At 36.9% G+C, this 25,900-nt stretch overlaps 1 protein-coding gene across 7 annotated transcripts in view; it reads left to right on the top strand.

Annotated features, from left to right (window-relative positions):
• The window catches only part of Vps13b (vacuolar protein sorting 13 homolog B), a 535,466-nt gene that overhangs the window by 374,365 nt on the left and 135,201 nt on the right, over positions 1 to 25,900 (top strand). For all 7 annotated transcript variants that reach the window (XM_048359303.1, XM_048359299.1, XM_048359305.1 and 4 more), the window contains exon 36: positions 10,682 to 11,089. In XM_048359303.1, the coding sequence (XP_048215260.1) occupies positions 10,682 to 11,089 (408 nt within the window). The remainder of the gene's footprint in view (positions 1 to 10,681; positions 11,090 to 25,900) is intronic.

The following is a 25,900-nucleotide window of genomic DNA, read 5'->3' as shown; positions in this document are numbered from 1 at the left end:
AGAATTCCATTGTGTATATGTACCACATTTTCTTGATCCATTCATCTACTGAAGGGCATCTGGGTTAGTTCCATATTTTGGCGATGACAAATTGTGCTGCAATGAACATAGATGTGCTTTTCTTTTTTTCTTTTTCTTCTGGTGCTAGAGCTTGAACTCAGGGCCTGGGCACTGTCCCTGAGCTCTTTTTGCTCAAATATAGCACACTACCACTTTGAGCCACAGCACCATTTCCTTAAAGGCAGGTGATTCTGCATGAAAGAAAAGATCTTAAGCTAAATTAAAACTTAACCTTTTTTATTAAGAAAATTAGAAGGCCATACTAGAGGCCTGCCTCTAAGTTATTTCAGTTTTTCAGCCTTACTAGTCTGTTATCATGTACATTTTAAAAAGTAGTTAATAAAACTGTAAGAATCTTGACTTTTACACTCCCTAAAGTTTTTTTTAATATTTTGATTATCTTTTAGTAGTTGTCATTCAACAAAGCAGTTTGAGTACAATGCCTCTTGATCATTGTTACTTCTCATTCCTAAGATTTATGGGTTTCAGTTTCCCATGTCAGCATTGTATCATCATAGTTTATTTTCTCTGTGGTTTATCCAAATGAAACAGTAAACTTGTTGAAATGGACAGTGGATTTAAAATACAAGAAAACTTTTGTTATTTCAGCTTTGGTTTTTCAACTCTTGTATTTTAAGAAATGAAGGAAAAAGAGATGGTACTTAACAAATTGATTTATTAATAAACTTCATTCAGAAAACAACCTGATTTTAACACCAACTTTTCTCTCATAGATTCAGTAGGCTCTATTAATTACTTATCCACTCTATAAAATCAGGGGCTTAAATCTTCTTTACAGGTGTAGCTAACAATCATACTTCCAAGGAACAATACTTCTTTGCTCTTTGTCTTAATAGAAAGCCAAGCATCATAGCAACTAGTCAGAGTGGCTTGGTAAAAAGGGTCAGCACTAGTGAACCTTGTTGAGTGGTAGTTACTTAGACTTTTTACTTCTTCTTAAAGCCTAGTTCTTACAGAATTCTTCTACAGAAGAGAATGAGAGTGAGTAGGGGAATATCTTTCTAGGTATATGGAATAGGCTAAGGTAAAATAGAAAAAGCATTAACTAGCTTCTGCTTTTGCATGCTAACACTAACACTTTTTCCCCTAACACTCTAACCCTGCCCCTTCCCAAGGACACAGCAGGGAGCCTTATCTCTGTACTGTAGCCTCAGCCATCTTTTTTTTTCTGATTAATTACTTATTTATTGTCAAAGTGATGTACAGAGGTGTTACAGTTTCACACATAAGGCAGTGTAATTTCTTGTACAATTTGTTATCTCCTCCCTCATTTCCCCCCTCCCCTTTCCCCGTTTCCCTCTCCCAACATGAGTTGTTCAGTTGGTTTACACCAAATGGTTTTGTAAGTATTGCTTTTAGAGTCATGTGACTTTTAATCCTTTGTCTCTCGATTTTGATATTCCCTTTCCCTTCCCTAGTTCTAATACCAGTATATACAGTATGCAGGGTACTCATATGAGATACAGTGGTAGTGTGGGAACAACCACAGGAAGGGGATACAAGAGGATCATCAACAAAAGAAGCTATGGTTTCACATGGCATGTTGAAAGTAATTACAACAGTGATATTACACTCGTTTCCATAACATGGGGCTCATTTCACTTAACATCATCTTATGTGCTCATAAGGGCATAGCTATTGGGCTCTTGTGATCTTTTGCTGTGACTAGCCTAAACCTGTACTAATTATTCCCTATGAGGGAAACCATAAGAGCCCATGTTTCTTTGGGTCTGGCTCACTTCACTTAGTATACTCTGGAAAGCAGTATTGTGTTTCCTCAGAAAGCTAAACATAGAGCTCTCCTATGACCCAGCAGCCCCACTCTTTGGCATCTACCCAAAAGATTACAAACAAGAATACACTAAAGCCACCAGCACAATAATGTTCATTGCAGCACAATTTGTCATTGCTAAAATATGGAACCAATCCAGATGCTCCTCAGTAGACGAATGGATCAGGAAAATGTGGTACATATACACAATGGAATTTTATGCCTCTATTAGAAAGAATGACATTGCCCCATTTGTAAGCCATCTCTTTTATGCTAACAATTTCCCAGTGTCTAGCTTTCGTTGACTAACTCTCTAAGTCAATCTCCTTAGTAGATCTGTTTTTTTTATTTAAGCATGCTCACAATCAATTTTTTCTCTCCTTTCATGGTCACTCATTTTTTTATTATAATGCTCACTTTTTTCCTTTGTAGTTCTGAGAATTGACCTTAGAGCTTGGTGCATGCTACCCATGTGCTCTGCGGCCTCAGCCCAATGTTCAAACTCTTTAAAACTGTTAGTGATAGCAGCATTATGCTACAACAGAATCTCTGATTAATTCTTCCTTGTATTTAGTCCTTTTAGTTTTGCTTTTGAAGTAGTCCTCCATTATGATTACTACCTCTCTAGTGTAGCTGATGTATGCCTTCATTGCTTCCTCATTCTGTTTATTGTTAGCCCTAACTAGATCCTCTTTTGTCTTAACAACTGTATCTTTGTGACCCTGCTATATTAGACTCTTCTGCTAAATTCATGAATCTTAACCACCCATTTCCCTCTGTTTATCAAGACAACACTTTCCTTGGTGTTTGCAACAAATTGTTTTGGTTTAATCTGATTCAAGTTTGTTGGGGTTTCTTGTTTTGTATTTTTTTTCTTTTTAAAGCAAAGCTGATTTCTAAGGTTTTGTGTTCCATCAGAAAGCACACAATGTGTGAGCATGTAATGCTCTTTGTACGTATAATCAGCTATTGACACTCAATGCCCCATTTCACCAAAATTGTACACAGTAATACTCTATTTTATTTATTTATTTATTTATTTATTTGGGGGGGGGGCTGTCCTGGGCCTTGGACTCAGGGCCTGAGCACTGTCCCTGGCTTCTTCCCGCTCAAGGCTAGCACTCCGCCACTTGAGCCACAGCGCCGCTTCTGGCCGTTTTTCTGTATATGTGGTGCTGGGGAATCGAACCTAGGGCCTCCTCGTGTATCCGAGGCAGGCACTCTTGCCACTAGGCTATCTCCCCAGCCCCTGTAATACTCTATTTTCAACATCCTGTTTTCCATATAGTATGGTACTCCTGTAAAAAGAGAGCATTTCCTCATCATTTGGTTATAAAGTAATATTGATCACCTAAAAAAAGAATGATAAAGGCTTCTTTCCCTTAACATGTTTTCAAAAATAACATAGTTCTCTAGTATATCCTAATAGTGGCCAGTTAATGGATTTTGTTTAGTATCATTTAAAACTCATTATATTTTTAATGATTCTCAGTTTCCTTATTGTTGGTAATGAGAGCCTATGAAATTTGGCTTCTCTGCATATTTACTCTAGTTACTTCTTAAGTCTGGATTCCTTGCTTCTCTTTTCTTTGTGCACTCTTAATTTTAAACTGCCAATAAATTCCTTAGCCTAAATACCATTTCCTTCAGTGATCTTTTCTTTTTTCATTTCTGTTTACTCTGATTTCTTGAAGTTTTTCTCCTCTTTCTTAATACCATTTTTACTAACCATCTCAAAACAATATTTGTCCCTTATTAGAGTTATATCCATTGTCTCCAAGTATACATGCTACCACTGAAATAGCAAAACAAATCTCATAGGAACCAAAAATCTGCCACATGGGGCTGGGATGTAGCTCAGTAGCAGAGTACTTGCCTAGCAAAGCACAACATCCTGGGTTCAATTCTCAGTACCAAAAAAGAAAATACTTTTAAAATACAGTTTAAAAAATCGGGGGGGGGGCAGGGAATGTGGCTTAGAGGTAGAGTACTTGCCTAGCATGCACGAAGCCCAGGGTTCGATTCCTCAGCACCACATAAACAGAAAGGACTGGAAGTGGTGCTATAGCTCAAGAGGTAGAGTGCTAGCCTGGAGCAGAAGAAGCTCAGGGACAGTGCTGAGGCCCTGAGTCTAAGCCCCAGGACTGGGGAAAAAAAAATCAGCTGCCAAAAATATTGGACATGGGATTTTATTTGGTTTCATATGGTCACTACCTAGAGTAGAGACCTCATTTGGGAGTCTAGTTCATTATAATCATTTTGGAAAATTAATGTAATTCTATAATCTTAACATATTTGTCATGGTTTTAGAAAGACAGTGTTAAAAAGTTAAGTGTTTGATCAGCTGTTTATTGAGTAATTTTGCTAGTAGTGATAATTTCAGGTCTCAGCAGGAAGCACTATGAATTGTTACTGGCAGATCAATGCTTGTGTTGGTCTATCCTTATCTTTGAACCTCCCCCTAGCACCATCCATGTAATTCCTAATTCTTCCTCACAGCACACAGGACATACCCACTTCTTCCTTACAGCGTATGGGACAGCATATGTCCAGTTTCTCCTCACAGTTTATTGGATAGTCTGTGTCCAGTTCCTCTTCACACACACATAGGACAGCATATACCCAGTGGATCCTCACAGTATATGAGACAGTGTGTACCCAGTTCCTCCTCATAGCACACCAGACAGCATATATGCAGTTCCACTTGTATACCTTAATTTAAAAACTCATCTGTCACTGCTAAGGTTTGTACATGTCATGTCTTCCCCCAAATATGCCAATCTCATTGTCTTGGACAGCTTTATAGGTTTTCTAGCCTTGCACCCAAGAATACTCCTTATTCTTGGTTCTTTGCCATGAATACCTTTCCTTGGATACTGTAACAAAAATCTGAATTGTAAATAATGCTTCAACGAATATGATTGTGCTAAGATATTGAACCAACCCAGATCCTCCTCAGTACATGAATAGATCAAGTAAACGTATATATACACAATGGAATTCTATGTTTCCATCAGAAAGAATGACATTGTCCCATTCATAAGGAAATTGAAAGAGTTGGAAAAAAATCATATTAAGTAAAGTAAGCCAGACCCAAAGAAACATAGATTCCATGGTTTCCCTCATTTTGAATAATTAGTTTATGTCTAGGATAGTCCTAGAAGAGGATCACAATAGCTCAATAGCTGTGTACATATGACCATGTAAGATTATGCTAAGTGAAATGAACTCCAGGATAGGGAAACAAGGTTTTTCTTTGTTGTAGTAGTTTTTAATGTACTGTGTGAATTTTAAAAATTCTGAAGTGTGAAGAAAAAAATGAATTATGACCTAAGGATGAATTTTTTTAGCCTTTTTTTCTTTATTTTCAAAGTGAAATATAGAGGGGTTTACAGTTTCATATGTAAGGCAGTGAGTACATTTTTTTATCCAACTTGTTACCTCTTCCCTCAGTTTTCCCCCATTTCCCCTCTCCGCCTTGCCTCCCCCCGCCATGAGTTGTACAGTTGTTTACACCAAATGATTTTTTTAAGTATTGCTCTTGGAATGGTTTGTCTTTTCATCCTTTGTCTCTCCATTTTGGTTTTCCCTTTCCCTTCTCTAGTTCTAATACATGTATATACAATATCCAGGGTACTAAGACCAGATACAGTGATAGCAGGGGTAAAACCATGGGAAGGGAATATGAGATAAAATAAATAAATAAATAAAAGGGTACTGTTTCACATGGCATGTTGAAAATAGTTACAACAATGATATACCACTTGTTTCCATAATGTGGAGTTCATTTCACTTAGCATCATCTTATGTGTTCATATGGGCATAGCTATTGGGCTATTTTGATCTTCTGCTATGACCAACCTAAACATGTACTAACTATTCCCTATGAGGGAAACCATAGCATCCACGTTTCTTTGGGTCTGGCTCACTTCACTTAGTATGATTTTTTTCCAAGTCCTTCCATTTCCTTATGAATGGAGCAGTGTCGTTCTTTCTGATAGAGGCATAAAATTCCATTGTGTATATGTAGCACATTTTCTTGATCCATTCATCTACTGAGTGGCATCTGGGTTGGTTCCATATTTTAGCAATGAGAACTTGTGCTGTAATGAACATGCTTGTGCTGGTAGCTTCATTATGGCCTTGTTTGTGATCCTTTGGGTAAATGCCCAAGAGCGAGGCTTCTGGGTCATAGGGGAGCTCTATGTTTAGCCTTCTGAGGAACCTCCATACTGCTTTCTGGAGTAGTTGAACAAGTTTACTTTTCCACCAACAATGTAGAAGGGTTCATTTTGGGCCACATCCCCTCCGGCATTTGTTATTATTAGTTTTCCTGATCATTCTTACTGGGGTGAGGTGGAATCTCGTTGTTGTTTTGATTTGCGTTTCTTTTAAGGCCAGTGATGTAGAGCACTTCTTCATGTGTCTCTTGGCCATTCTCATTTCCTCTTTGGCCCATTTGTTGAGGAGGCAGTTGTTTCTTTGAAGATCTGTTTTAGAGGGATTTAATGTTTTGAGTTCTACGTATATTTTGGATATGAGGCCTTTGTCCATTGTATGGCCAGTAGAGGTCTTCTTCCAATCTGTTGACTTCCTGTTTATCTTGCAAGCTATGTCCTTTGCCATGCAGAAGCTCTACAGTTTGATGCAGTCCTCTTTTTCCAACCTTTCTTTTATTTGTTGTGTTTCTGGGCCTTTATTAAGGAAATTTCGTCTTGTGCCAAGGAGCCCAAGTGTTTCTCCTATTCCTTCTTTTGTAGTGTTTTCAGGGTATCTGATTTTACTTCAAGGTCTTTGATCCATTTGGAATTGATTTTGGTACAGAGTGATATATAAGGATCTAGTTTTAGTTTGTTACAGGTGTTGATCCAGTTTTGCCAGCACCATTTGTTGAAGAGGCTGTCTTTCTTCCATCCTATTTTTTTAGCTCCTTCATCAAAGATTAAGTAGCCATAGTTCTGTGGATTCATTTCTGGGTCTTCAGTCCTGTTCCACTGGTCCTACGGCCTGTTCTTGTGCCAATACCAAACTAAGGACAAAAATTTTTATTAAAGATATTTGTAATCTAGAAAATCAAATTTAATGATTTGTTCTGTTTGCACTTACCTTTCTAAGGTAGGGAATGAAAATGCCACCATTTTTGTGTCTGTATATAGCTATGCATGTAAACACTGATTATTGTCTAGTAAGACTTCCTGGCTTTTTTTTTAAGTCTTTTGAAAACAGACTTCCAAAGGAAGAAACACTTAACAAAGAAGTTTTCTTTCATAAATGTTATGATTTGAGTATAATAAACCATATTGAACCCATTGGGTTTTTGGTAAAAGATTTCATAATACATCATAATGTAAGTAATATGATGACTAATGGGTCAAATAAAGTTGGAACATTTTAAATGAGAAAATAGCTGGAACCGTTTTCAAGAAAGTTTTCCAATTGATGTTTGGTCCCTCAAAAAGTGTGTATTAACATAAACTTCAGGAAATCACCTCTGGGGCTTAAATTTGCTCTCTGATTTCATTATTGCAATGTGATTCGTTTCCTTTCACTAGTAAGTCACCTTCTAAGGCCATGAAAGCATAAAATAACTGTAATTTGTATTTGTCTAATCTCCTTTTAAGTCAATAGTTGTTCCATCATTTTATTTTCTGGTAGCTGTTCAGAAAGTTTTGAAGGGTAATTAGAATCTAACAATCGACAGGCATGGGTTTACTTGGTAGCTTAAAGATACAGAATATATTCAGGGATGGTGAGAAATTAGACCTGGCAGAGAAAAGCATGCCTCAGCTGGGAGATTCTCAACTACTACATATTCCTAAAATCTGAACTTTGAAAATAATCCATTTTTTAAATTCAATGAGGACTAAGAAAACATTAAAACTCTTAAATATAAGAGTCTGATAATAATTGAAATGAAACCCACATGAACTGTCGATGCTTGAGTCTTTGTCCAGTTGTGTTTTTAGTTGTTCTAAAGCATTGTGTCTCTATGGGAAAAAGTTCAGTATTTCCTTAATATTTTTATTTTAATGATAGTTACTATGTTTCATCAACTTGTTATAGTATGAAAGTCCAGAAAATGTAAATTGCCTAATTTTTATTTTTATTTTTTGTACTTAAAAATGCCAAACCTAGCCAGGCACTGATGGCTCACACATGTAATCCTGACTATTCAGGAGGCTGAGTTCTGAGGATCAAGATTCAAAGCCAGCCCAGGCATGAAAGTCCACAAGACTCATATCCCAGTTAACCACCAAAAAGCCAGAAATGGAGCTGTGACTCAAGTGGTAAAGTGTTACCCGTACTCTAAAAAGCTCAGGGATAGAACCCAGCCCCTGAGTTCAAGCTCCATTTCTGGCACAAAAAGGGAGTGCAAACTTTTGTTGCACAATTTTTTTTCAAAGAATAATCTCCTGTATTATGAGACTGTAAAATATTTAAAATGAAAATTCTGATTTTTTACCAAAAAAAAAAAAAAAGTACCTGACTAGTACACTGATGGAAAGTCTATTGATACTGAGTACTAAAAGTATCAATACTATAGACTGGGTGCCAGTGGCTCACAAGTACAATACTAGCTAATCAGTAGGCTGAGGTCTGTAAGTTGAAGTTTAAGGACAAGAGACTCTTATCTCCAGTTAAGCAACAGTAATCTGGAAGTCAAGATTTGGCTTAAATGGTAGAATACCAGTGTGACTGAAAATTCCCAATAGTATATTATGAATATATAATATGTAATAACATATTACATAATATACATATCCTTGCAAATTTATTGAATCAGATGTGATGATGATTCAGTTGACAATACATTTTAGTGTCATTTATACACCAACAAGGAATGCTGGGGGAAGTAAGATTTGGGGGGGGGTGCACGCGTGTGTGTGTGCACGTGTGTGTGTGTGCGCGTGTGTTAGAACTAGAGCTTGAATTTAGGGCCTGGGCACTGTCTTGTAGCTTATGTGCTCAAGATAGAACTTTTAATTTTAATGGATTTTCTCATTCTGGTTTGTGATTCCTGTTTCTTGGTAGATCTGTTATCTTAGAAAGGAATACCTAGTATCACAGTACAGCCTTTCTTTCATCTCTGCATTTCTTCTTCTTAACCCCAAGGAGAGACACTTGGCCTAAGCTTGTGAATTAATTTCTTACAGAGAATGTAGTATCTTGAGGGTTATAAGGTAGACAGACACAGAAAGAGTTCATTAAGTGCATGGCAAAGGTCAGTGGTATTATATAGATTGGTTGGGAAAAGTGGGTTCTGATATTTCTGGAACTTTTAGGCAATGACTACAGATAAATACAAGACCTTTTAATAGCCAAATAATATCAAAGGCATGGAGGCAGAAAACAGGGTGTCTGGAATATAGGAGAAAAGGAAATGGGATTCAAGCAATGTTTGGAGGTAAAATTGACAAAACTTATTCATGTTTGTATTGGACAGGGAAGAGGGTAATTTAGTGAGTCAAAGTCACATTCTTGTTTTGTTTTGTTTTTTTTTGGCCAGTCCTGGGCCTTGGACTCCGGGCCTGAGCACTGTCCCTGGCTTCTTCCCGCTCAAGGCTAGCACTCCGCCACTTGAGCCACAGCGCCGCTTCTGGCCCTTTTCTGTATATGTGGTGCTGGGGAATCGAACCTAGGGCCTCGTTTATCCGAGGCAGGCACTCTTGCCACTAGGCCATATCCCCAGCCCCAAAGTCACATTCTTGACATAAGCATATTATGATCCATAAAAGAGTGATTAACTGAGAGAGGGAGAAACAGCATATATATGAGGAGTTAATGGATTATTTTGAATGAATGGATTTGATAATCCCATGGGAGTTCAGCAGAAAGGCCAACAAACTTTTGTATTCATTTTTCCTTATTTTAGTATTAGACATACATTTACATACAGTGAACTAAGGAGTAGTATAATATTACAATGTAGGAGCCAGGCACTGGTGCTGTGCCTCAGGCCTGTAATCCTAGCTACTCAGGAGGCTGAGGTCTGAGGATGGAGGCCAGCCTTATCTGAAAAGTCCATGAGACTTTTATCTCCAATGAAATGAATAATTCTAAGGTTCTATTACACACCAGCTTCTATTGTATGTGTACATATGGGAAACACCCTATATTCTAGGCATTAGGTTATAATGTATGACATACTCAGCCTTTGTGACACTTGTAGTCTAATATCTTACTGATAACTTTTTAAAAATGAAGACATAAAATGAAATATAAAACTTGAAACAGAAATAATAAGGTCAGTTTGTTTTAATGACAATAATAGGAACAACATATGGTATGTGACACATTAAAAATTAAAGCTGCAGGTCTTGACCATTTTCTCTCTGTTAAATTGAATGTGGTACTTCAAATCTGTCAATGCAGAATGTTGGCAAAAGTTGACAAAGGAGATTAGCAGCAGCTCACAAGGAAAAGCAAACATTCTGCATGTAAACTTGATTAGGGAATAATAAGGGAGTCTACCTCAGCCAGTTGGATCAAGGTTGTTGAATACCTGTAATTTTTTTCCAAACACTGTCCATTGGAGAAAGAATGCCAGTTTGGGGTAAGTAACAGTAAAAACTGTAAAGTCTGCTTTATTTTGTGTAAGGTGTGAGGGCAGAAGCAAAAGTGGAAATGATGACCTTGAATTCTGTTTGCAGACCCCCATGTATCAGGAGCAATCACAGTTAGTAGCAATAAAGTCTGATTAGTCTAAAGATAATGTTCCTTCAAGTAACTACATGGGAAGAATAGTAAAAGAAACACAACATTCTGGCATTGTAATGTATATCTAAAAAGAACACTCGTGAAATGCTCTTGCCTTTCTTATTTTTATAGCTGACATCAACTTGGATATATCAAAGCCTTTGAAAGCAAACCTAAGTTTTACCAAACTGGACCAGATCAATCATTTTTTGAAGAAGATAAGAAATGTGCACAGCTTTGAACATAGTGAAGAGACCTCAATTGTGTCAGACACCACACAGAACAAAGAGGAACAGCCAGTATCCAAATGTTACCGTGTAAAATCATCTGCACCTAACATTCACGGTGATGGAGGAGAGAAGACTTCATTTCAAGAAAGCATGTGGAGTACCATTTCCTGCTTTCAAAAAATTTCTGTGCACACTACTCAGATTGTGGTCTCTATGGAAACTGTCCCCCACGCTGATAAACCATGTCTGTTAGCATCCCTGTCCAACCTCAGTGGAAGCCTTAATGTCAGAGCAGCGCAAAGAGTGCCTGGTAAGTTACAGGTAAGGGAAGGGGTAGGGAGCAGGATAGGAGAGAAAGGCAAAGCAATATCTATTTTTCAGATGTTATCAAGCATCTGAAATATCATTTTGAATATCTATTTTATAGAGAAGTGAAAAGCTGTAAGAGATGGGAATGTTTTTGGTTTGTGACCTTATGGCAGAGGTAGTTTTATAACAAATCCTTTGAGCCTATTATTTCAAAGCCCTCCTGAAATGCTCCTATCTGCCTCTTGAGGCACATTTTCACCATTGTTTTTAAAACTTGCAACTCCTAACTTCTTTTTACCTCAAGTGGCTATTGTGGAACAAAGGTGATTCAGGTTTTGTGATGCCTTAAAACAGTAGTTTTCCAAGTGAGATCTCAAGATCAGCAACAACATCACATGGGACTTCTTTGGTAATCCATATTCTTATACCCCACCCCAGTGAAAGAGTCAGACTCTGGGCATAGAGCCCAGCAGTGTGTAGTTCAGTAAGCTCTACAGGTGATTCTGATACACTGCATTAAATAACTGGTAACAATTTATTTAAAAAAGAAAAATTGCTGGGGTGGCAGATATGCTATACCGAGTGTAACAGAAGCCAAGGTTCAACTCTGCAAGAATGCCATTGAAGCATTTTATCAGTTAGCAACACCTGGCAAGGAAAAGCTGTGCTTCTGTACGTAGCCCCAAAAAAGAGGCCTAGCCAGCTGCAACTGAATGGCATTGATTGGTGCAAAGGTTAAAAGTTAACTGGTAGTGACATCTACATTTTTCTCTTCTGGTACTTTTAAATTGTTAGGCACTTCTTTTACACTGACAGAAAGGGTAGGCATAGGGAATGTGAGGCAGGGCAAAGAAGGGCAAGACAGGTGGCAAATAAAAGTTTTCAGTCATCAAAACTGTAAAATGTGACAGGAAAATGCTAGACATTTTTCTCTAAAAATAAAAGTGGCCAAAGCAAACCATCTTTTGCACTTTAATTTGTTGAGGGAAATAACTGAGGTAAAAGGGGTAGTGCAGGGTATAAAACAGTAAAGTTATGTGCATTTTAGTTGCTTACCAACAAGTAAGTAAGTGGCAGCTGGAGACTATAATTTCATTTCATAGAGTCAGTTTGGGTACAGTAGTTTGAGATAAAAGAAAATGTTTTATAGTTGAGAAGTATTAATTTTAGACCAAGCATAGATGATTTATTTCTTTCTCACCAGAAATATTTGTGACCAAGCCAAATTAAAAAGCTCTGTAGTTTTTTTTTATTGTCTTTAAAGTTTGAAATGAAAAATATAAGGTTCGTGGGACCTGAAAGACATTAAATACCGGATGCTACAGAAATACACGGCAGAATATACTTTAAATCCAGAAATAAACTGCAGCCCAGACAGCGTTCAACTGGTTTCTATGCCTTTTCAACTGTACCTTAATCAGAACACAGAGAGATTAGAATTCAGGGTGGAAGAATTTAAGCAAACTGTATTCAGAGTCCTTTTCTTTTATCCTCGTTTTTTAAATTTATTTTTTAATATTTATTGTCAAAGTGATGTATAGAGAGGTTTACAGTTTCATACGTTAGGCCTTGGGTACATTTCTTGTACTGTTTGTTACCTCCTCCCATATTTTACATACTTTTAATGGTGACTTCCCTTGGTAAGTATTTACACCTAAAATATAATTTAAAATCTTTCCCTGGCATTGAGCCAGACAAACTTTTTAGATTCCTTCTATTAATTTTTTGTAACTTTTATTTTCTTTGTACTAGAAAGACTACATGCCCTTTTTTCTTTTACTATTATATTCTAAGTCTAATTAAACAGAAAAATAAAAAAAACTATAGCTTTGACTAAGACATACTTGGTATAACCCTTCTGAGGAGTATTCAGGAAACATTCTAAAATGTTTATTTGTGTTGCATTAAAAAAAATTGAAATCATCCATTTAATAGCAAAAACTTTATTATGAGACCATTACAAACACCAGAATCTGTTTTTTTCCTTCATTTCAACTTTATATGACAGAATGCTCAAAACATCATAGGAAGATAAAATTAGCAAAATAATTACATAATTAAGTCAAATAAGATTGTAACAAGTTCTAATTATTACTAAAGTTTCTAGGAAAATTATAATTAAGAGATTATTACATAGCTTTGTGTGCATGTGCATCTGTGCACGTGTGCTACTCCTAAGCTTGAACTCAGAACCTGGGCCCTACCCCTCAGCTTTTTTTGCTCAAAGCTAGTACTGTACTACTTGAGCCACAGCTCCACTTCCAGCTTTCTGGTGGCTAATTGTAGATAAAAGTCTCACAGACTTTACTGCCCAGGCTCGTTTCAAACCCTTATCCTCAGAATTCAACTTCTTGAGTAGCTAGGATTACAGGCGTGAGCCACTGGTGCTGGCTTACATAGCTCTTAAACTATTTTTAAATTAAATTGAATTTAAGCTTTAGACATTAATTTTCATTAGGAAGTTAAATATCTTAAAATTGCATGCTTTTCAGGTTGTATAAAACATAGGCAAATGTATATGTATTCAGGCATAGCTACAATTTTGATAAGTGATTTAAAAATATCCAACACCAACACACACAAAAAAAAACCTTTTACCAGTAGTCATATTTCTTTTTGTAGTTTTCAAATAACATCATTCTGCATTCAACCAAATTTTTATAGTACATCTTTGAGCTCAATGCGGTTAATGTCAGATTTTTATAGGCTGAATCTAATACAGAAATACTTAACTATGTCTTTGATTTTACAGTTTATATAACTATTGTGGCCATCTGCAACAGCTGCACTTTTCAAATTATTTGCTGGACCAAATTGAGCACAGTGACAAAAGTAGTCATCTCAGATGTACTATTAAACAGAGAAAGAAAAGGGAACGTTGCCTTGGTACAGTATAGCCATCTGCTATACAGATGTTATTGTATAGAATGACTTGAGATAAAATAATTGTAGAAAAATTTTCATTAAAACCTCAACAATTTGCACTTGTTTATTCAAATCTGCATAGCTCTCCAATGAGACAACGCAGTTGGGATTTCTTTGGTTCTCACTCACTTTCTCTTTGATCCTTTTTGATGTGCTGACTTTAATAAACATAGTCAAAAACACTGTGCAAAAAACATCATGGAAAAAACTACAAAGGAACAATTATAGCAGCAGAAACTACTCTAATCCCTAACTTACGCAAGCTATTTTTAGTGAAATATTTTTTTAACACTCTTTATGTGACAATGTTATATAAACAGGGAAAAATGGTCCTTTCCAGATGAATGTTAATTTAGGGGCTGAAATAGATTTGTAATGCTAGAGGAATCTTATGTGCTAAGTAATATTTAGAGAAACTCCATTGGGAATGTGTTGCAGGCATGTTCCCTCACTTCTCAGAGGTATAAAAAAATATTGTGAGCTTGCCTAAGGATTATATTTTTATCATCTCAACTTTCATAAGCTTATGGAAATGTAAGAAATATAAGAAAGAGAATAACAAAATCATGAAACAAGAATGTTAATGTTTTTCTCTAAACATTTTCAATACATTTAAATAGCCTGAAATATTTTCATATTTACTAACTAATATTTCTGTGTATATCTGTCAGTCCTGGGGCTTGAACTCAGGATCTTGATAGGGCCCCTGAGCTATTTTTTCTCAAGGCTAACCCTCTACCACTTGAGCCACAGCTTTGTTTCCAGCTTTTTGGTAGTTTATTGGAGATAAGAGTCTCACAAACTTTCCCACCTGGGCTGGCTTCGAGACAAGATCCTCAGATCTCAGTCTCCTGAGTAGCTGGGAGTATAGGCAAGAGTCACCAGCACCCAACTCATTAATTTTTTAACTAATTATTTACAAGTTATTTACTGAAATGGCTGAAAGAATAACTTCCATAGTGTGGAATAAAATGAAATGGTTATTTTCCACTAACAAAAAGTCCTCCAGTTCTTCTAAGCCTCCTGTATTATTTTATGACCCTACACTGTACATTTCAAGAGGCTTGATTCTTTTTTTCTTAACTCCACTCTGTGGATGCTTGTGTAGCAGTGACTTACAGTAACCTAACTCTTATTTCTGCTAGAATATGTATGTTCTCCCATGTGTCTTGACTAAAATGGCCTGAAGTTGTTTTAGTAGACATAATTCTCATATCCTTAAATTAGTATATATAATATTGCATTAAATCCTATGATTAATAACAAAATGAATCTCATCTAGAAATTACTTTATATTTTGAAATACTTTAAGGTAGATGATATTCTATTTAAGGTAGATGATACTTTCTACCCATTAATTCTATCATCTCATTCTTTTTTTATGATGTTGTTCCTGGGACTTAAACTCAAGGCCTAGGCATTATCCCTGAGATGTTTTGCTCAAAGGTAGTGCTCTACCACTTGAGCCACAGCTCCACTTCTCGCTTTTTGGTGGTCAACTAGAGATGGTTCTTGTGGACTTGTGGATTTGTGGACTTTTGTTCCCAGGCTGGCTTCAAACCATGGTTCTCAGATCTCAGAGTAGGATTACAGGTATGAGCCATCAATAAGACACACAATGCAATCTGGGGGGAGGGGGGACTTGAAGTGCCATTCTGCAGAAAGTATGTCAATTCTGAGTTTGTGGCACATCTCTTTCCACAGGCATGGTAGGAAGTGAACTGCATACTTTAGCGCCTCATCACAGTAAATTATGGCTCTGTGGGTGAGCTCCTTATAGTTCAGCAAACAAGAATACAGAATGACTGAGCCGAGATGACCCACTCTTCATCTGGGATACTTACATTGACAGCTTCCACTTCGATGGGAAAGAGGGAATTAGGATATAAAACAGTTAATGCCACAAAGGAAAAGAACCCAGACCCTAAAATGCCGAGCCATTTTGAGAAAAGTTGGGCCCTCCTCTTCCTAATGTGATCAGGGACTTTTCACTCAGGCACCAGGCAGTAGGTTGAGCTCTATTTATTTAGCCCAAGTGCTGTGTTTAAGTAATTTTCACTGCCCTGCTGCTGTCATCCAGATGTACTTATCTTTGTGTATAAACAAAATGAGAGAATAAAAGCACTGCCACATTATTTTCTGTGCATATAAAATGCATCTCCTCATGTGCACCAAATTCAAGAGTAATAAAATATAAAGAAACTAAAGTTCCTTTTCATGTACTGAAAAGTGAAACCTGGTCACTAATTGATATGAAATGGAGCACCAGCTTTCCATTCCATTTCCTGAGGGAAATCAGTTAAGGGTATCCTCATACCCTTTGGATGCTGCCGAGATGCACATTAGCCTAAGGGAAAATACAATCATTCAATTAGATGTGAGTTCTGAAAATAATATGTTGCAATAATATGTCATTTACAACATCCCAAAAGATGCTTATTAATTTTTTTAGAAGAAATAGCATCTCTCTAGTGCTTGAACAACTGGAAATGAATTTCTGACAGTAAAAGTCAGAGAACAAACATAACTTTTTTTCATTCATTTATTTATTTATTTTTTTACAGTTTCAGAGTTAGGCCATGGGTACATTTCTTGTACTGTTTGTTACCTCCTCCCTCATTCCCCCCCTCACTCTTTCCCTCTCTTTCCATGAGTTGTTCAGTTGGTTTACCCCAAATGGTTTTGCAAGTATTGCTTTTGGAGTCCTTTGTCTTTTTATTCTTTGTCTCTGGATTTTGATATTCCCTTTCACTTCCCTAGTTCTAATACCAGTATATACAGTATCCAGGGTACTCAGATGAGATACAGTGATAGCATGGGGGTACAGCCACAGGAAGGGGATACAAGAGGATCATCAGCAAACGAAGCTACTGTTTCACATGGCATGTTGAAAGTAATTACAACAGTGATATAACACTGGAACAAATGTAACTTTTAAGTAGCCACTGAGGATTGAAGTGGAAGTACTGCTTGTAGACAGTTATACAAATCAGTAACAAACCTTAATGAATATTGGGTGTGGGCATCAGAATGCTGTCACTTTTGACAGTGTCCCAAGAAGCTTAAACCTAACACTCAAAGAAAGGTAGAGACCTTATTGGATCTGTAACATCTGGGATTTTATTTGTCATTTTGGCATACCCAGCAAGCGCAAAAGAAAGAGTAAAAAGGGATTATCTTGACAATGAAATGAGTTACTGAATCTTGTGATAATGAAAAGCAGAAGAATTCTAATGCCTTTCTATAGTCCCTGAGGTAAAGGTACGTTTATAGTTTTGCAGAAGGAAAATGTGGGCAGGCAGAACAGATGGCCTAGAATTTGTGAAATCTAATACCCCCTCATCCCAGGACAGAGTACCACTATTAATCCTGGTTAGATTCCCTCCTATTACTTTATAACAAGGTTCAAAGTTGCTACTGATGAGCTGACATATACCTCTTGTTTACCTTTAATTTACCTATAGAGTACTGATTTTTTTCCTATCAAGACATTAAAAAAGTAAGGGCTGGGGATATAGCCTAGTGGCAGGAGTGCCTGCCTCGGATACACGAGGCCCTAGGTTCGATTCCCCAGCACCACATATACAGAAAACGGCCAGAAGCGGCGCTGTGGCTCAAGTGGTAGAGTGCTAGCCTTGAGCGGGAAGAAGCCAGGGACAGTGCTCAGGCCCTGAGTCCAAGGCACAGGACTGGCCAAAAAAAAAAAAAGTAAAATACAAAGTTCTAAAAATTGGATAAGAAATAAAAACAGCTAGTAAAATTATAATTTTTCATCTAGATAATTTCCTATATTATTGATCTACTATGATGAAAAAAGTAAACCACCATGTATGAGCTAGGATAATTATCCTGTCTTCTTACACATCATTTGTAGTAGAAAAGAAATTTCAATATATAACTTTTATTCTTTTTGATTTAATTTTAACAAGAATAGACTTTTGAATAATAATAGTAAAACCTACTAGTTTATACCCTCAAAAAATGCCATGAATGTTTACAATGAAAAAATCTCAAGAATATACATATTACATATACTGTGTACTGTATAGTAATGTAATTGTGTATGTATATATGCATATATAGTGTGTATATGCATATATGATATATGTATATAACTTATGGGTATATATTACACATAAATGTATTCTAGAGAAAGATTTTAAAGAGAGATTCTTACTGCATAGTTCAGTTTAGTCCCAAAGCTTGCATGCTTTCGCCTCCTGAATGTTACAGTTGTACTGCCACAACTGATGACTACATCTTTTATTATGTGACTTACATTCACTTTTCTGTGGTAGAGAGCTTTTGCATTTCTTAAAATATCTGTTATGTGATTATAGTTGTTTAGGTACATTTTTAGTTTTAATATTGGTGGTTACTATAGCTATTTTGTATTCCAGCAGGAAGCCTTTAAACTAGGATAGCAACTCCAGAGATACAGAAGGTAACCACTGGGTTGCAACCCTGATGTATTAATTTCAAGGCTACATGAAAAAATGAAAACTTTCTAATAAGCAACAAACTTGAGCTATCAGAGCAATCTCCTGAGCTGTGGTGCAGAGAACATGATGTACCTGCCCAGTCTTTCTAGAGGGAGATGAGCTCACATCAGAGAGATAACCATCTCTGACTTTTTCTTCTGATTCATCACTGACCTGAACTCCATTTGAACCTTGTTAGACAAAAAACAAGCAGAATTCCTGGCCCAAACTATAAAATATAATTAAGCCCCTTTGAAACGATGTGTAAAAGAACATTGCTGTACCCCCACTTATAACCACTACCACCACCACAACCAATAAAGTTAAATCAAGCACTGCCTGTAATGGATTAAAATAATAAATGTTCCTGGATTTCAGTGTTTGAAGTACTTGAAGAAAACAGGCTCCCAGCAGCCGGGGTAGCAGAATGTAGGAGAGACATTTATTAATGACGAGTTCAAGGATTTGGCCTGTTTAAGATCATTACTTTCTGTTTACCGTGTGTTACACATCTCTTTATTTTACACAGCCCACATGTGTCCACATGCAATAATGAAAAACTTTTTTCAAAAAAAAAAAGAATTGTTAATTGTATAAATATGGTCCTCTTGGGAAGTATGAAGTCTTCGTAAGACTCTGCTCCCTTCTAATGAGAAATTCAGTGCAGTTATTATATAATGTTCCATGAAAATTCACCCTTGAATCTTGTCTCTAAGTTAATTTCTTGCTCTCAGTTTTAGTTACCAAATTCCAGACTTAATCTAATTTATCCACAAGTTAAAATGTTTTCTTATAATCTTAGCACTGTATATCATCCTATGTATGATAGGGGAATTGATCAATGCTTCTTATTCTAGCTGTCACAAAGGTATAATAAAGAACCATTTCTCAAGATTTAAGTGTGTTTGGATAAAGACAAACCAATATAACTTTCATATATTCTCATATTTAAACAAAGTGTTCTTTGGACAGGAGAAAAGGGAGCCTTTAAAACAACGAATAACGCTGTTTAACATTATCTCACTGAGAAAAATGATACTGTGAAAATTTTCTTGTCTGAGTAGTTAATTACTGCAGACTTTTTTCTTAGTAGCCTTCCTTTGTATCCTAATGACAGTACCCATGAGGTTAGAACTCCAGGAAACGGACATGAATTTTCATAGCCACAGCTTTAGGATTACAGAAATAGAGGAGGTTAGAGATAAATATTGCCCCCTCTGTTGAGTTTTTGACAGCATTTAGTTTTTTCCTATGATTACAGCAGATTGCCCTGTTATCCATCTATTGCCAGTAGGCTGTATGCTAGGAGGGTGTCCAGCAAAGCAACCCTGGGTGTCATTAGTGACTGAAAACACACACCTCAGACATTCTTTTAGACCCTGACTGGTCCTCTGGATCTATGGTTATGTTGGCATGACATACCAAATCTATGCAAGAGAGCTGGGCATAGGCACCACACTTATTGAAATCTCTGTTACTAACTGGAAAATTAAATTACTAAGACCTAACTAATAGTGGTAGTTTTTTTTTAAAATATATAATAAGACGCAGTAATAATGCATTCATTTCTATTATCATCATTAACTTCTCAAAATACATTTCATTGAGAATATAACAAACATTTCAAAAATTACCATCATTATTGATTTTGAATTTCTAAAACTTTCCCCAAGTTACATAAGGAAATGACTTGTATTTCTAAGGAATTAAACCAATGTATTTCAGGATTCCACTAATGAATATCCAAATATCTGTCTTTCCTCATTCTTTCCTTTAATTATTTACTATATAACCAAGATTTTTTAATTTTTATTTTTATATTTAAGTAGTGTTCCAATTCAACAAAAGTATAAAGCAATGTAGTTCTTGAAGGAAGCTGACAAAATCTGCATCAAACTCTGCAACCTGCTGGCCAGCTAATTATGGCAATATCTACTCCATATCTTATCTCCCAAAGGAAGGCAAGAATAATCCACAGTACTGTCTGGAGGACTAGATGACAAAATCATGCAGAGTACCCTACACATTGCTTGCTACAAACTGAGTACTCTCACTTAATACCAGTCTTTTGCATAGAATCATACCACTTGAATGCTGAAGTCATACACCATTCACTTTCTTGGATAAAAAATTCTCTTAAAGGTCTTAATTTTCTTTTTTTTAAGAGACCTTTATATATTTTCCTCCCACTGACAATTATCTTCTAAACACCTTACAATTGAGACTAAGACAGCTAAAGACACCAGTGTGACACCATAGTAAGTTTGAAAAGACATTGATACATTTCCAGCCCTCTCACAAACAGCTCTATGACCTTGTAGGTTCTTTAAGGTGCTAAAATTATCTCATAAACCATCATTACTATGTGGGATCCCCTAACTGTCAAGGTACCGTGGGATGAAGTCCTCTAAGCTAGTTTTTACTTCCTAGAGTAAAATATGAAGGTGCTAGGTGATTTGCCCAAGGCTATACTGGTATTAGAAGTAGGAAATTGAAAGGGAATACCAAAATTGAGAGACACAGGGTAAAAAAAGACAAACAACTACAAAAGCAATACTTGCAAAACTGTTTGGTGTAAGTGAACTGAACACCTCAGGGGGGGAAAAGGAAAGGGGGAGGAGGGAGGGGGTATGAGGGACAAGGTAACAAATAGTATCCAATGCCTAACGTATGAAACTGTAACCTCTCTGTACATCAGTTTGATAATAAAAATTTGGAAAAAAAAAAGAGTGAACTTATCATGGCCTTTGATCTTTCTGTCTTATCTTGAGAAATTTAGATTATGGAGGATACTAGGGGCTTTTGCCTATAATCCTAGTTACTTAGGAGGCTGATATGTGAGGATCATAGTTTCAAACCAGCTTAAAAAAATGTGAGACTCATAGCTCTAAGTAAGAATCAAAAGCTGAAAGTAAAGGAGTAGCTCAAGAGGTAGAGCACCAGCCTTAGGTGAAATGCCAAGTGAGAGCATGAGGCTTTCAGTTTAAGCCTCCATACCAGTACAGAAAAAAGAAAACAAACCTGGATTGTGTAGATCAGGACTTGTTTCTAAGTCATCGCAGTAAATTACTTAGCAATTCACTTTCCTTTGGTTGTTGTTGTGGATGGCAGTCCATGGGTTTGAATTTAGGGTTTCATGCTTTCTAGACGAATGCTCTACCACTTTAGGCATGCCTCCATTCCTTTTAGTTCTGATTATTTGTGGGATTGGGTAGGCTTCTATTTTTGTTTATACTGCCTAGAGTTCAGCATAAATTATGCTTCCTACTGTAGCTGAGATTATAGATGTATATCTTCCACACCGAGCTATGTCTGTTGAGATGGGTTCTTTCAAACTTTTGTCCTGGTTGACCTAGTACCACCATCCTCCTGATCTCAGGCTTGACCTGTAATCAGTCAGGTCTTGATTACACTTGTAATCAGATGTGCAGTGTCTGACCTCATTTTCCTTTTAACATTCAGTTTATACCCATTCTTCCATCTTTGTAAATAGCTAATACAATTGATATAGCAGCAGGCTTTTTTGTTCTTGCTATTTTTAAGTATCTATTTGCCATTATTTCCCTCTGTAAGAGGTTGTCATATACTCTTCAGTATGCATTCAGATGCACAAGTCTTTTTTAAAATCATAGTCATGTGATCTAATCAAGTTTTATTCTTTGAGTAAACTGACATAACTAAAAATAGCATAGATTGGAGGGAAAGAAAGAAGCAAAGCATATCCTCTATTACCCTTTGGTAGTTTTCATTTTTAAACACGTCTCACACACACGCATACACACACACGCATGCACACATGCACACACACATGCACACATAGTTCTTAGATAAGGGCCAAGTGTAAGTGGCCAAGTTGGTAGATATTTAACCTTTCATAAGAAATGTCCATGTTAGTGTTTAAAAAAATTCCTCTTCTGGTCTCTTGTTATTTTTCTATTTTCTTCTGTTCAAAATATAGGGCTGGAGTTAGACAGAAGATTCCAGCTTTTACTCCCAGTGAGGACTGGATAAGAATCCATAAAGTCCTACATATAAGAAGTCAGAGATTCTTAAAAGAGATACATGTCGGTGGGTGGGCCACCCATTTGGGCTTTCATTTTATGACTAGGTTGTTGTTACTTTATTGAGGAATATCATCAGCCTTTCCAGATTGAACATGGGGTCCTTCAAAATAATTAGGTGAAGGAACAAGAAATTGAATTTTCTTTTGGTTCCTTTGAAAAACTGTTGTGGACTATACTTAAAATTTTTTCCTCCTCACTGAATCATCCCAATGTTTCAGTCTTAACACAGGCTGACTTCTGGGTGCTTCTTAACATAGGCTTCCTGATTTTCTAGTAGACTATGGTTATTTCCAGCTGCATTTAAAAAAAAATACCTGATTATGCTTTGCTAGCACATGTCATCATTAAGTACTGCTTCTAATGATATACAGAAGCTTGATCTAGATTGCATTGTGCTAAGTCAGCATGTACAGAGCAGAAGCCCAACTCAGGGTCTAGTAGATACTGATGGTGTTGGGCTGGCAGTATTTTGTAAATGTTTTCCAAAACAAATGGTTTGCATTTATTAGTCTTCTGAAGAAGTATTTTAAAGGTCATGAAACTATTTGTTCTTTGAACTAGTTTTTATACTGAATGAGAAGTATCTCAGAATGCAAACAAAGCAAGATCTATTTATCACACCAGTTGTTTCTGAAATTACTTCTCAATGTTGCTACACCTCATTTAGTTTAATTAAATGTCTTCCATTAGTTTGCCAAAGCTTAAATTAAAAAATACAAACACATTTTTGAAAGAAGTCAATAGTAGAAAAAGCCAGCAAGAAAAAAAGCATTCAGTTGAAAGAAAGTAGAGGGCAAGGAATATGGCTTAGCGATACAGTGCTTGCCTTGCATTCATGAAGCCCTGGGTTCGATTCCTCAGTACCACATAAAAAGAAAAAGCTAGAAGTGGTGCTGTGGCTCAAGTGGTAGAGTGTTAGTCTTGAGCAAAAAGAAGCCAGGGACAGTGTTCAGGCCCTGAGTTGAAGCCCCAGGACTGGTTTAAAAAAAAAAGAAGAAGAAAAGAGAACAAAAAAAAAAAAAAAAGAAAGGAAGAAATTAGAAGTACAATTATTAAATGTAACACAGGTCCTAATATAGGATAAAAGACACTAAAAACAAAATAATGAGAACTCAAAAGGTCTTTAAAATAGTGGTAGTATATAATGTTAACTTACTGTTTGTTGAGAATTTTGCTCTAGTTGTATATAAATTATTATTAAGAACAACTGGGGGTTGGGAATATGGCCTAGTGGTAGTGTTTGCCTTGTGTACATGAAGCCCTAGGTTCGATTTGTCAACATCACATATATAGAAAAAGCCAGGAGTGGCACTGTGGCTTAAGTGGTAGAGTTCTAGCCTTGAGCAAAATGAAGCCAGGGACAGTGCTTAGGCCCTGAGTCCAAGCCCCAGGACTGGCAAAAAAAAAAAAAAAAGAACAACTGGGGAGAGGCCTGGCACCAGTGGCTCAAGCCTTTAATCCTAGCTATTCAGGAAACTGATATCTCAGCATCATGGTTCAAAGCCAACCTGAGCAGTAAAGTCTGTAAACTCTTATCTCTAATAAACTCCCAAAAGGCTGGAAACGGGAACAGTAGCTCAAAGTGGAGCAACAACCTTGAGCACAAAAGCTCAGGTACAGCACCAAGGCTCTGAGTCAAGGCCAGGACCATCACAGAAAAGAAAAACTGGGTGGAAAATACTAAGTTTGCTGAAAGCTAAAATTTATTTCAGAACTTGAAGTTCTGCAAAATAATTTGAGTTGAGTATGGTTGGGGAATGAATACCTGTCACCCAGCAGAAGGAAGACCAGGGCAGAAGCATTGCAAGTTTGAGCCCAGCCTGAGCTACATAGTGAGATGCTGTCTCAAAAATCAGAAAACAAGCAGGCTCCAGTGGTTTACACTTGTAATTCTAGCTTCTCAGTAGGCTGAAATATGAGGATCACAGTTCAAAGCCAGTGGAGGAAGGAAGTAGAGCTATGGCTCGAGTGGTAGAATGCTAGCCTTGAACACAAAAGCTCAGGGAAAGTCCTCAGGCCCTGAGTGCAAACCTTAGGACCAGCACAAACACACACACACACACACACACACACACACACACCAGTTGAAGGTCCAGTGGGTCACACTTGTAGTAGTATCTACACTGGCTGGCTTGTGAGGATGGTGGTTCAAAGCTAGCCCAGGCCAAAAAATTGGCAAAAAATCTGTCACTACTAAACCAGCAAAGTAGCTGAACTAGAAGTATGGACAGCCCAGGTAAAATTTATTGATCCCATATCAACAGACAAGTCAGGTATGGTGATTCATGATGGACCCTACCTTAAAAGTAACTAAAGCACAAAAGGCTAGTGTCATGACTCAGGTGGCAGGATGCCTCCCTAATAAGTACAAGTTAAGACCCTAGGTTCAAACCCACAAAAAAAGAATGAAAAAAAAAAAAGACTGCAAGAGAGAGATCAAGGAGAAAGGAGAAAGAGAAAAAGCAAGATCTTGAGACAATACCATATCTTAGCAGGTGTGAATCATTTAGAACAGTATGAGTTGCAAGTGGCCATAAAAGAACCTCAAATGGCTTAAGCAGCCATGGTGAAAAGCTGTTGTTAGGTATGGCAGACACCATTATGTTTTTCTTTAGGTGTTACTACCTTCAGCCTGAAGCTCTGTTTGGTGGCTTCCAGCAGGACAAGGGCCTTCCTGTTCTTAACTTGAAGACAAAGGAGAAAGAAAGATCAATTTCCCAAAAGTTTTTTCTTGAATTTCATGTCATCTCTGAACCAAATCAAACTCCACTGAATATCAACCATGAAAATCTAATGTGTGACAAGTCACCAAGCCAGGAAAACCAGTCATTGGCTTATTCTCTCACTGGATTATTGCAATAGCTGAGCAATGGGTAGCTAAGTTGCAAGTTCTCTGAATCTCAGATACATTGTGCATACTCCTGCCTTTATTGTTCACTTGAGTCTGGCCCATTTTCTTTTTTTTTAATTTTCAGTGTCAAGTTGATGTACAAAGGGGTTACAGTTACATACGTAAGGGGTAGAGAGTACATTTCTTGTCAAACTTGTTACCGCCTCCCTCATTTTTATCCCACCTTCCCCAGTTTCCTCCCCCTGCCCCCCACCGAGTTGTACAGTTAATTTACAACATATTGTCTTGTAAGTATTGCTGTTGCAATGGTTCTCCTTTCACCCTTTGTCTCACCATTTTGATGCTCCTCTTCCCTTCCCTACAGGCAAACATATATCTCTATAATACCCATGGTACCAAAATCAAATACAGTGGCAACAAACAAGTGGTTTATCATTATTGTTGTTATTTTTAACCCACTTTCTTTTTTTGCCCCAAACTCCCAAAGTTTT

This window comes from Perognathus longimembris, chromosome 12 (assembly GCF_023159225.1).
Source record: "Perognathus longimembris pacificus isolate PPM17 chromosome 12, ASM2315922v1, whole genome shotgun sequence".
Taxonomy (NCBI): Eukaryota; Metazoa; Chordata; class Mammalia; order Rodentia; family Heteromyidae; genus Perognathus; species Perognathus longimembris.
The sequence above is the reverse complement of the archived record's forward strand: the minus strand, read 5'-3'. Positions and strand labels throughout refer to the sequence as shown.